This window comes from Habropoda laboriosa, unplaced genomic scaffold, assembly GCF_001263275.1.
Source record: "Habropoda laboriosa isolate 0110345459 unplaced genomic scaffold, ASM126327v1 scaffold68, whole genome shotgun sequence".
NCBI classification, from domain to species: Eukaryota; Metazoa; Arthropoda; class Insecta; order Hymenoptera; family Apidae; genus Habropoda; species Habropoda laboriosa.
This window is the reverse complement of record NW_017100195.1, coordinates 1,637,578-1,651,073: the sequence shown is the minus strand read 5'-3', so window position 1 is coordinate 1,651,073 and position 13,496 is coordinate 1,637,578. Positions and strand designations below refer to the sequence as shown.

At 37.6% G+C, this 13,496-nt stretch overlaps 1 protein-coding gene across 1 annotated transcript in view; it reads left to right on the top strand.

The window, feature by feature from the left end:
• Positions 1-13,496, top strand: part of LOC108570334 (collagen alpha-1(IV) chain) — a 98,545-nt gene that overhangs the window by 70,506 nt on the left and 14,543 nt on the right. Inside the window, exons 3-12 of the mRNA XM_017932175.1 lie at positions 819-863; positions 1,284-1,472; positions 3,639-3,701; positions 6,343-6,582; positions 8,035-8,196; positions 8,778-8,904; positions 9,299-9,448; positions 9,520-9,696; positions 10,104-10,268; positions 12,672-13,018. Of these exons, the coding sequence (XP_017787664.1) occupies positions 819-863; positions 1,284-1,472; positions 3,639-3,701; positions 6,343-6,582; positions 8,035-8,196; positions 8,778-8,904; positions 9,299-9,448; positions 9,520-9,696; positions 10,104-10,268; positions 12,672-13,018 (1,665 nt within the window). The remainder of the gene's footprint in view (positions 1-818; positions 864-1,283; positions 1,473-3,638; positions 3,702-6,342; positions 6,583-8,034; positions 8,197-8,777; positions 8,905-9,298; positions 9,449-9,519; positions 9,697-10,103; positions 10,269-12,671; positions 13,019-13,496) is intronic.

Below are 13,496 nucleotides of genomic sequence, written 5' to 3'. Positions count from 1 at the left end.
TTTCTCGATCATACCGATATATCCTGCTATTTGCCGTACAACAATAGAATGCAATTGGCAATGATTAACGACGCACTTTATTCAATGCACGATGGAATCGCGTTTTCAAACACTTGCGCACTTTTACAGACTTCGGGAAATCAGGAAGTGCACTTCGAATGGTTGCGGTTGGAGCGCCGATTAGATGGCCTTCCAGTGAATCAAGGGTGCGATGCAATAATCGTTGCACGCAATTGAAACGAACCATATACGACGAACCGCGGTTAAATAAACGTTGTAGGCGGTGAACGCGTAATCGTGGAATTTATTTTTATAGATGAAGGATAGAGTCCTTGATGAAGCTGGTAATAACAATGCTCGAGTACACGGAATAATCTATTCGTTGCATTTGTTCAGAAGAAAAGAATACATGTGATTGATGGTATTTCGAAAGATATGTGTGCAATTTATGTGTACACTCTTTGGTAATATTAAAATTACTTAAATATTGTTGTAGAAGTACTTACAGATAACATACGGTTACCTTAATTGTTTCTTTTAAGTTTTACTAATTATACTATTTTTTTCTTCTTCAAAATTACCCTTTTTTGTGCTTTCGTACCTTTTGCCGTTTGACAATTTTCTTGCAAAATATAAGTTTCGCAACGTGTAAATTAACGAAATGTAATTTGACGTTTGCTGAAGTTTGGTGTAATTTTACGCTTTGTGAAATGTAATTATAAATATTTGCTTCGTTGTATTATAATTTTTCGAAAAGTAGAAGTTCGAATTGCAAAGAGTGATTCGTTGAAGAAATATAATCTTTGTGTCTTTTGCAGGGTGACCAAGGTATACAGGGTTTCCCCGGAGCTCCAGGACTGTCGGTTCGTACAAATCTCCATTTCATTAGAAATTCATTCGTCGGGTTTCAATTTTTACATCGAAGCCTGAGGCGTAATTTAAATTCTGCTAGCTATGAATTTAAACGCTCGAAACGATTTTTGTTTCCATAGAACGTAATACACAGAAGTGTGTCATACTGAAGAAAAATTTATCTCCATAAAGTACCAGCACTATTTTGTATTGTAAAACCATGAAAATTCCAAATCCGGTGACAAAATCTCATCAAACTTTTCGAAATACTCCAGAATCATGAAAAATGTCTTAATTTCTCGAATGGTCAAAGATTTATTTAAATATAACTCTTCATAAGGGAGGATCTGTTCCTCGGTGTCGAGATTCTCCTGAATAAAGCCAAAAAAAGGAGTCACAGAAATCTGGAATAATTAAATGTTTGGCTGCAGGGTAACCCCGGTTTACCGGGTGTAATGGGACCAGACGGTCTGGACGGATGCAACGGGACCGATGATGGTGAACGTGGTCCACCAGGTCCAGACGGAGAGATTGGACCCTCTGGTGACCCAGGTGATGGAGGTATCAATTCCAAGGGCACGAAAGGTATGCGCGGGAATCCAGGTATCGACGGGCCTATGGTAAGAACCTTTATGATTTCTAGGTTTTACGTTTGATAAGGACTATTGTTCTAGTGTTCAGAATCAATTTTGTTAAGAGTTAAAAAAATGAAAAGAGTTCGAAATGTAAATTTTCTTTCTCTGTTTATAACGTATTTAAAGAGTGAGAGTGTTGATCCATTTTGTTAAGAATTCAAATATATTGTAAAGTGGATGTGACAAACTTTTTTCTATGTTTATAACGTATTTAAATAGTGAAATTATTAATCGATTTTGTTAAGAATTAAAATACATTATAAAGTAGATGGGAAAATTTCTCACCTGAAACTTTCAAACCAATACATTTCAATCTTAAATCATCTATCCATCCTCCCAAATCTAAAACCAAGTGAATACACCAAAAACAATAAAACGTACATTACAAACGAAACAAAATCGATTTTAGCCACACGAATAGACCTTAACCCAAAATGCAGACATCCTAATAAAGTGTAACCGGTATTCTTGCAAATTCAAAACACGTGCAAGTCAATACCTGTGATTAGATCGATCATCCATAGATCGTTCAATCGATGAAAATTTGAATATCCTCAACCAGCATGCTCTCCAGATAAACACGTATCACCTCGTCGCGCGGGAGACAGACAGAAAATTGTTGTTTCCTCGTCGAAGGATCGTCCTTCGCGGATAAATCGCGTCCACTGAAATGTAACCATTCCTGAAGACGAGAAAGATAGCGGAGAGAGACCAGAAAGGGACGGGAATAGTTGAACACGCGTTACTGTTCCACGGTGAACTCGCCTATATAGTTTCGGGACGTGATAGGAATGCGAGGGAGCAAACGCGGCAGCAGAGATGGTGCAGAATGTTCGTTTTTTCGCCTGGACAGTGTCGAGAGAGATCGGCGAGTTGTCGAGAGACTTCGAATTCGAGACTGGCCAAGAACTCTTTCGACCGATGCTCGTTTTATCGACCTCTCTCCGCTACTCTGGGATATTTGCTATGCCAGGGGAGAGAAGTGACAAAAGTTTATTCGAAGCGAAAATTGATTGGGAAGTTGGCCATTGGGTTGTCGTAAATTTTTCTAAGAAGGCTTGGATAATGTTGAAGGTGCTGAATCGTCGAGGAGGTTCAATTGGACGCTTTAATTTTCCGCTTGATGCTCGTATTGATCTTCCCGCATCGGAAACTTGTTTATCGAGTATTGCAAAAAGACGTTTCTTTGCATGCTTGGATGACGATGAGAACGTTCGGTTTTTAAGGAGCGTCAGTTGTCGATATCAATGTTTAAATTAGTTATGGTAATATTTTGTCATTTATTCAGAGGTAAATTTAGGAAACTATGATTACTGATTTATCATTCAGAAATAAGTTCTCGTTATTTGAATAGAGACTTTCGTACAATGTTTCGATCAGGAAATGAAGAGTAACAGTTACTAATTTCTAAAGCTCTTCATAAAATTGATTTTGAATTTTTTGAACAAGCAATTCAACAGCATCCACGTTTTTGCAGGAATACAATTGATGCGTGACTCAGAACACGAGCATTCGAAATAAATTCGCGACATTTAAATGCACTATTCTTTCATTTGAATAGGCTTTTATAATTTGAACTTGGCATTTAAATAGACTTTCGTACAATGTTTCGATCAAGAAACGAAGAGTAATAATTACTAATTTTTAAAGCACTTCATAAAATTGATTTTGTTTTGTTTTTTTAGTTAGCAATTCAACAGCGTCCACGTTTCTGCAGGAATATAATTGATTTACGATTCAAAACACTAGTACACGAAATAAACTCTCGTCATTTGAATTAGAATTCGTCATTTAAACAGACTTTGGTACAATGTTTCGATTAAGAAACGAACCGCAACAATAACTAACTTCCAAATTTCGGCACAAAATTAACTTCGTATTCTCCGAACAAACAATTCACCGAATTCGTCATACTTGCTACACTTCAACAACCTCAACTCGAACACGCCAGAATTCCAACGCAAACAGTTTCCCATTCTGCAACCAAAACCGCACTCCCCTATCCATCGATCACAAGAAAGGCCACAGTTTGTCATTGAAAGCACGTTTGAATAGCAAGAACTCCGCGAAGAAATTCCACGAATCTCTCAACTTCCCCCGGAAGTGTTGGTTCGATCTACAACTAAAAAAAATGGCGAATTTTCTGCGCAGGGCTATTCAGGGCAAATTGGGATCTCCGGTGAGATGGGCCCTCCAGGACAGACGGGCGACATGGTGAGTAGGAGATCGCAAGTTTATTCGTTGGTATCTCGCTTCGAGTACCGTAACGACCGATCGGGCGAACCAAGAGGGTTCGTGAACCTCTTACAGGCGTTTAGGTCGTGCCTCTGGTTCGCCAAGCCACGAACCAAACCGGAGAAAGAGAGTGCGCGCGGATGAGAGAAAGAACGGGATAAAGAGAAAGAGACTGTACAGAACGGTGCGTCTCGTTCCATTTTCTGAAACGTCACATGCTCGCATGAAATACCGTCCGGTTGGATAAATGTTTCCCGGGTAATATTTAACGGGCACGCCGGAAACAAGGCGAGCGCAGCGAAAACGGGGGTGGGGAATTTAAAAGAATTCACCGGCGGGCGCGATATCACGCGTTGATAAGCCGCCTCGCGGCGGAATCCTCTTACACGGGCTGCGTAAAAATCGCCGCAGAACGATCGTGTAACCATCTTTTGTCCGTGCTCCTTTCAAGCCTCCTTTGCCGCGATAAAAATCGCCTCGAGCCGACGAGCGCCGTGTAAAATGGGCTAACGAGATGGCGAGGTGATGTTGCTTCAAAAAATTTATTCGATTTGCATAAAACGTGTGTGTGTGTGTGTGTGTTTGTATTCGATTTTTGGAAGTGTTTGCGCTGTTCTGTTCTTGTTTCGCTCGAAATTCGCGCGAAACGAAAGAGGAGTAACGAGATAACCCAATAGATAAGGAACTTGTTCTGCAGGATATGAAATTTAAAATTAAATGGAAATTAGCGAATAGATTCGGAAATTTTGTCTTTGTTAGAAATGAATAGAGAATGATAGGGGATTAAGGAGTCTTGTACGTTTCTCGATTTTTAAAAATTGATAATTTTTGCTTTTTTACATGTTTTGAAAGGTACATATTGTTGAAGAGTGAACTCGAAGTTCGAATTGCATACCAATAGGTATCCTGTAGAATATGAAGTAAGAGAGATTGATAGAAAAATTTTTTCAGGTTAAAGTTAAACAGAAATTAGGGAATAGATTCTGAAATTTGACTCAAGTATCATACTGAAACAAACTCCTCTCGAGATCTAACGACTTTCAGATTAAAAGTCACACCTTTTTCAGAAAACGACGATACAGTATGTTATAAATTTCTCTAGCTCTAAATAAAATTCCCTGAGACTCCTCCAAAGTTTAACAAGTGACTAAAAGTTGCAGAAAGAGAAATTTTAGAAAGATACACAGTTTTTCTTACGGGGCTCGAGTGCCATATTGACCCTTTGAGTGCTTGCTGAAATGTGGTACTTTTTCTTATCTAATTTTTCATTTATTTCAACGTACTACGGATATATCCATTTCCTGATCTTTGCAGTCTTATTTCCTATCTGAACCTCTTACAAACGAAATTTTAAGTATTCTAGGTTATCCGTACGACATACGGATAGAACACTCAAAGGGTTAAAACTAATTCCTCTCGAGATCGAACAATTTCGGGATTAATTTATAAAAAGTTGTAAATTAATTGTAAAAAGCAATTATAAATTAAAAGTCACATACTTCTTATAGAATGAGAGGACAGTGTGTTAGAAATTTCTCCGGACCAAAATAAAATTCTCCGAGACTGCTCTGAAGCATAAAAAATAGGCGGTTAGCATTTCCCGCGTGAAATATCGCGAAGCAAGTCACGGATACTTGGAGAATCCACAAAACACACCGGATGAAAGGTGACAATCAGTCCGCGGAGTAATGGAGCCCACGTGTTAATCTCTAAACACGAAACGGGTCCGGATCTGGTGAAATCTGAAGCGTCGCGCTTCTGCAGCCAGCTATTTGCTGACACGACAGTCACTGATAGCACGAGCCCAACTTCCCTCTAGAGATTTTACCGCGAACGATCGGCAATTCCCGAGAAACTCGAGGTCTCTGTTCGTTGAATTCGCCCTTCTGAAGAGCGTTCAGCGTGCATACGCTCACGCGGATGTGTTTTTCTTTAGCTCCGTCTCGAATAAATGATGAGAAATTGGGTAGAACTTTTCCTTCGGACTACGTCTACTCGCCGGGTCCGATTGTGTTCTCATAAGAGCAAATCGTCGTATTTCGCTGCGCTCGTTGCTACGATAAAACGATACGCTTTTTCTTCTGTGCGTTCGATGAACGTGTTTCACACTGTTGAAGAATTTCAGATTTGACGATGTCAGGGTTTAGCAAAATGAACAATTCTGTGGAAGTATCTTCTCAACTTGTAATTGTAGATTTTTATTTAATAAACTGACTAGAGCAACTGAGTTATTCGACGAATTTTCGAATACCCGACGACGATAATTAAATGAGTGAAAACAAAAGAATTATAGAAGCTTCGAAATTCACGGGAAAGGGGTAGCGCGATCGAAATGAAAGGGAACGACTAAAATGTATCACATAAAAATGATCAGCTGCAGAAATTCATTCTTTCGACTGGATTCGCATAACTGATTCAAAGCGTATTCGCTAGCTGGCAGAAAAATGGCAAAAGGTCATCAACAATAATGGAAATTACTTCCACGATTGATCTCTTATCCTTCGTTTCAAATAAAACTGTGATTGTACCCCCAAAAATTCGAAAAGAATTCATTTCTACACCTAAGAATATCACAGAAAGGTCTTCGAAAGTGTAACAGACAATCGAACCAATTTTCTAGGGTTATCCTGGTGGCTCTGGATTGCCAGGCTTGCAAGGTGAACCCGGCGAAAACGTCTACGGTGTGCGGGGTGCGCCAGGTGATCAAGGAGACAGAGGAGAGCCTGGTCCATCGATCACAGAAACGGATAAACAGACGGGCAAGGGCGTGGCGACGAAGGGTAACAAAGGTGCGAAGGGGATGAAAGGAGTTGCGGGGGTAACCGGTCCAAAGGGAAAACCTGGTATCAAAGGTCCTTCGGCAAGTACCATTTTGTAATTTTCTATCGTAATCTGACGATTGGTTAGGAAAGAAGGAAGTGAACAGAGAAAGGAAAGGGAAAGAAAGACGCGTTTCGCCCTAAATAGACCTAGTAGATTCATCGTAAAGACTACCTTTTCAGGACAGTTAGACTCAGGTTAGAAATTGTATATACAGGGTGTCCCAGTTGGTTTCGATCAAACTTCGCCAGTGTCTTCTATAGGTGTATCTGAGAAAAAAATGTTATATAAATATAGGTCGTTTGAAGCTTCGTTAAAAAGTTATTCTTGTTCGAACGACCTATGTTTATGTAACTCTTTCTTCTTACTGTAGAATATATTCTCAAAGTTTAGTCAGAAGAAACTGGGACACCTTGTATACATAATCATAGGAGCCTTCGCGAGGACTAGTGAGAAAAGTTAACGATAGTTCGGTTCTCTAGTGGTGAAGCATAGGAGTAATATTTATATTAACGTTGCTAATTAGTAGATCTTGGTGGCAAAATGTCGAAGAATGTTTAAAATAAATCCTTAACCCTTTTGCTTCTGTTGTATTCATGTGACTACATTTTTATTTCCATAAAATATTTTGTAAAATATTCGAAATAAACGTGAACTAAATGTATTCTATTTAGAAACGAATATTTTATCTGTATTCTGCATTTAAAGTCTCGTGTAACTGTATTATGTTTTCATTATTCCCAAATGGACACAAATGAAAAAAGTTGTCAAACGTTTCACAAATGTTAAAGTGTTTTTAAATATTGCTGATTTGTCACGTGATACCTATTTTGTGTAGTTGTGAAATAATTTGAGAATGAAAGGGTTAATAAAGACATCGTTCCAATATAGATCTAGTAACTATAAAATAGATCGTTCTCAATCAAATACCACTATGCTTTCTTTTCACACAAAAATTTATTACCCCAACAGAGAGGAACGTTACAAAAATTACGTTATCTATAAAGTATACAAAATTCTATCAACGAAACCAGATAAAAAATACGAAAACAGAACGTTCTACGTATCTATAAAAATTCTAAAACCATTCGATTGTTCTCACCATTCAACGCGCTCTCCTGTTTCTAATCCTTTAAAAAAACACCGCAACACCTTATTCAAAGCGCGTTTGAAATTACTCACCGACGCAACAATCCGCTTGATGTTGCAAAAAACCAGATTTATCAAAAAAAAAAAAAAACAATTAAATACAGTTTTGTTCGGTATTCGCGGTATTCAAATTTCTGTAACAGATTAACGACAACCGATCCGGTTGTACCGTGCGCGCAACGCTAAACCGATTGAACGTTTGGTCAATCGGGGTGTCGAGAGAGAAGATACGGATAATAGGGAAACGCGGCGATAAAAATTCGAATAGCTTGTAAAATTAACAGATCATCACCGCGGATTATCGTGATGCTTCGTTGTGTGTAAACGCGAAATATTCACGCAGGGTCGGCCAGGGTTTCCTGGTACTAAAGGTATGAAAGGAGAGCAAGGCAACGACGGGCCACGAGGTAAACAGGGTTTTGAGGGACCGCCAGGACCTGCGGGAGAAAAGGGAGAGAAAGGAGCTCCCGGCTATGCTGGTAATCCGGGACCGGATGGACCTGACGTAAGTGTTCCGTTCCTTTTGTCACCGTAGGAATTTCGGTAATGTATTTCAATTGTAAATTTGGCTTAAATGCAGTAGCGACTCGTAAGAATTTGTAGCGATGAAAGTAAAAAAGGATCACGTATTATATCATTAATAAAATTAAAGGGAATTATTTACGAAGCGGAAGGCATCGGTTATTCGATGATTTTTAAATATGTTGGAAAAATCAACATTTTTAGATAAATGTATGTAAATTTGATAGCGGCGATAAGTACAGAGGAACTTTTATTTTATACTTATGGGCGAGGCGCTACTGTTTAAGTGACGTGCTATTTGACACAGATACAGTTAAAAAGTTTGTGCAAACTGTAAAGCAGTTTTAAGAGTATCGTTTTTCAATACGACAGTTGCACTTTGCATGAAATTTAAGTTACTAAAATGGTGGTCGAGTTAACTTTGCCACTGTAACATTATTGTAAGTTCATTACAGTGTGTAAGTTTGTTATTTGGAGTTTGATGTAGTTTGAAAAAATTTGAATTGGAAAAATTTAGTAAATTAATAGTTTTTAGGAAAGTTTCCTTTTATATTTGGTATTTAGGGAGAACTGGGAGAAACAGGAAACACAGGACCTCCTGGTAAACAAGGAGCTGCCGGAGAACCTGGAAAATATATACCAGAATTAGACGAAATAATTGAAGGAAACATTGGCATTCAAGGAGAACAAGGTTTATTTTACTTTGTGTTTATTAAAGTAACTAGATCGAACCACACAAATTTCGAAATTGTTTGTAGCCAAAGTATTTTCTTAACGATACATCGTGAAACTAATTCTCGAAAGAAAGTACGAGAAAGAGAAACAAAATCACGAGTAGAATCTTGTACTTTTCATAGAAGATTAACTTGAAACAAGGATTTTACACTAATCTTGTAACATAATAATTCGTAACTATCGTCAATATTAAAATTATCTATTTTCTACCAAAGTGCTTCATTTTGCAATATCACACAAAATCCTCTATTATTTATAAAAACTTAATTATAAGACACACGATTAATTACAACAACTACCATGTTTCTGCAGGTAGAAACGCCATTTCAATAATTTTCTCCTCTATTCAGGTCCACCTGGAAAGCCAGGAGAATCGGGAACACCAGGTTTGCCTGGTAAAGTAGGTTACATAGGACCACCTGGTCCTCCAGGACCTGCTGGGCACCCTGGATTGCCAGGATTGAAAGGATCGTCCATCAAAGGACAGCCAGGAGACGATGGTGTGTATTCGATGACAAGAGAAGCCTCCAATTGACTGATTCGCGAAATTCACTGAACGTCTTTCTTCTAGGTCTTCCCGGAGAGATGGGCTCTCAAGGTCCTCCAGGTATACCTGGGTTAATTGGACCCATGGGACCAAAAGGATATCCAGGAATATCGATAGTAGGCTCCGCAGGTTTGGACGGAAAGCCTGGATATCCTGGTGTTCCTGGAACAGCTGGAGATCGTGGAGATCCTGGTCCTTCAGGTACCCTCATTTTCAACGCATTAGAGAAATACTATAACATCTTTAACAAAAATAAGCTACTGAGAAAGGATATTAAAGAGTAGATTCGGGTAAAGTATCTAGAATTTCTATAAAACCCATGGTAACTTGGAACTGTTAACGTTAAATTAAAAGACCAGTATTAAGTCTAATTATGGATTAATTAGAAGCAATAGATACTATTTTCGATGTTTTTATTTTAGATAATATTAAACGATGAAAAAATGTTTTTCCTTCTGACGTAGAAATAAGTGTCCTCTTTGAATTATAAAAATTTGTTCGAATAGAATCATTTGTTGTCAAAATTGTAAAACGTAGGAACTTATGTTATAATGGAAATTATCGTGAAATTTTTCATAACTGTGACAATTCTCGTTTTCATTCGTCAGGCCCGAAGGGCTTCCCTGGCAAAGGAATTGGGATTCGCGGTCCTCCTGGTGAACCTGGCTTGCCAGGATTACCAGGAACTCCTGGACGCAACGGATGGCCAGGCTTCCCAGGTACCAAAGGTTTAAAAGGTTTAGTAGGCGACGACTGCGGCGTTTGTTTACCAGGTAAGCTTTCTTGATAAATTATGAAACGTGTAGAATCAAGTATCGGGCGTAAAATGGAAAAGGAAAAGATACAAATGCAAAGGTTGCAAGGATAAAATTTCTACCATAATGTTTCATCGAACGTAGCTTTTCTTTTCAAGTATAAATCACAATATACAGGGTGGGTCACGCAAAACAGACCACCTAGAGAATTGTCTTTCTTTAGCTACGATCGCACGAGAAAATTTGTATGCGTAATTTAAATGCTTTCAAAGTGTGAATGAAATGGCAAAGAATGAAAGGAAGTTTCACGTTTGATTTAAAATTTTAGAGTTCAAGGACGCTTTAAGTTCGATAAAAAAGAATATCTAACAAACAGAAAAAAATTTGTCAGCTATCTCGTTCACCCTTTCAAATCATTTAAATTACGTATAAAAATTTTATAATAAAGCAGCGAATGGAACGAAGATTGCACGTAGATTGTCAACGTGAAATTCAAAGCATCTTTTTATCCGAGCGTTTACGGAACACTGAACTTCGACATTCTATTTTAATTCTATTTTGAAAATCTGTGCGCTGATATTACTACATTATTCGGTGGCTTCGCTCCATTTGCTACCGGCGAGACAATATCAGTTTACTAGCGTGACTAATGATGATGACGTCTTGAGGTAAGAACGGTGGACAGTTACTGTTGTATCTGCAACTTGTAATGTGGGTATAATGTTATCAGGTCTGACAGTCCTCTCCACTTATCAGACATTAATCTTACGAACATAAATTTAACCCTAACTGTCAGCCTAATGAAATTATAGTTTGCTGTATTATCATACTTAAATACAGCAAGGACACTGTGAAAAGTTACATTGCAAATATTTTGATTGTGAGCCGTTTTTTCTTGAAAAGTCCAATATTGAAAAGAAAATGAGTTAAGGCTAGTTTCAGCTAAACATGGACGTCTTCTTTTTATATTTATAATAACAAAGTCAATACACTGCAATGTTCTCGTGAACTCGTTAAAAGAAGTTTAACTGTTAAGTGTTGTTGCATAAATGCTTTTTTTGAAAATGGTATGAGTTCATTTGTAGCTAAAAAGATCCTTGTTTTTCTTTGACAATATTATTAATAATTATTATCGCGTAATAAAATTTAACATGTTTACAATTTTAGAAAGATTAGAGGAAGTTATTAACGTTTGCCAATATTTTTTAATTATTTCGAACGTGAACCCTTAAATATCTCCATATAAGAGTAAATGGACTTTTAAATGGACCGTTTAAAAAGAAAAGGCTCATATAAGTATTTGTGATTTATTGTTATTCTTGTTACCATCATGTTGCACAAACTTCAAAATAATATCTTTTTATTTCGAAAGAAAATATTTAATAGAAAAAGTTAAGGTGTTTACTTTGTAACTTTAATTGTATGCATAAATATATTAGCTGATAGAATGCACTATTTAATCTTATATTTATTACGTTTATTATATTCAATATTACAGTTGGTTCTATTTATTTACAGCAAGTTATTGCAACTTCCGGTTGTTTTTCCTGTTATTAAAAGATAAGACGAGACATGCCATATGATATGTGATTTAAAGCCTTTGATCCAAAGCCTTCATCAAAGATCTAAAAACTCGCTGATATTACGAAACTCTTCCCTAGTACTTTTACTTCCTTTTCTTAAAGGATACAACTTCCGTCTAAAAGCAACAGATGCTGTTTACTTCAGATTCAGATTATAAAAAACTAAAAGCTCTTGAGATAAATCTGTTAGAAATATGTACACTCTAGAGTGTACTCCAAGTAATACATAAAAAATTCTTTAAGTCAAAGATTTCAGTAGATTTTAATATAATTCGGTAGATTTTAATAGATATCCGCAGATTTCAAAGGATTCTGATAGATTTCAATAGAATACAGTAGATTTTAGTAGAATTCAGCAGATTTCAGTAGATTTGAATAGATATCCGTAGATTTCAAAAGGTTTCGATAGATTTCGACAGAATACAGTAGATTTCAGTCGAATTCAACAGATTTCAATAGATTGTAAAATAGAATTCAGCAGAGATCACTAAATTTCAGTAGAATTCAGGAAATTTCGATACATTTCGTTACACTTTGGTAGATTTCACTAAAATTCAGTAGAATTCGTTAAATGTCACCAAATCTCAGAATGCTTCACATTCAATAAGCGTCCTCGTCCTTACGAACATCAGTCTATATGCATAATTCACAAGGACCACAACTTCTTTTCCACAATCACGAATATTAAACATCCCACTTTCACATTTTACAATTAAAAAATTTTCACGTCTGTTATAAACAAAATTTAGAAAGTGCAAACTCCGTGAAAGATACATTATTTAAAGAGTAGAAGAAAAAACACCTTTCGTTAAATATACTTAGAATATTTCTCACCTAGGACGACCTGGCGGTAAGGGTGAACTCGGTGATTCTGGACTGAACGGATATCCTGGAACGCCAGGATATCCAGGAATGCAGGGACCTCGTGGACTGAAAGGAATTCAAGGCAAACCGGGTCCTATTGGATCAAGGGGATTGGAGGGCGACAACGGAAGGCCAGGTGTCGCAGGTCCCCAGGGACCTAAAGGAGAAAAAGGAAAGCTGATATTGCCAGATGGCAAGGTCATTGGAGAACCTGGCGATGTAGGTGAAAAAGGTTATCCTGGTTTCGAAGGACTGAGAGGACCACAAGGTGCACGTGGTCTTCTGGGCGACACAGGACCTCCAGGACCTAAAGGAGAGAAGGTAAGGATATACTAATTGAATTTTCTTTCTTATCTTTTCGAATTTAACGACGTGGTGCAAAAAAAGCGTGCAAAATGTACATAGAGGGGTTATTTATAGGGGTGGAGAAATATGTTGAGAATGTATAATGACGTTTTGTTTGCACGGAGCCTTTGTTCCTGTCTGAGTTGAGGTTGCAAATTGATCGAGGTGTGGGACACGATTGCAGTAGCAGGAAAAGAACTTTTATATCGTTGAACGGTGATATAAGGATATACTAATTGAATTTTCTTTCTTATCTTTTCGAATTTAACGACGTGGTGCAAAAAAAAAAAGCGTGCAAAATGTACATAGAGGGGTTATTTATAGGAGTGGAGAAATATGTTGAGAATGTATAATGACGTTTTGTTTGCACGGAGCCTTTGTTCCTGTCCGAGTTGAGGTTGCAAATTGATCGAGGTGTGGGACACGGTTGCAGTAGCAGGAAAAGAACTTTTAT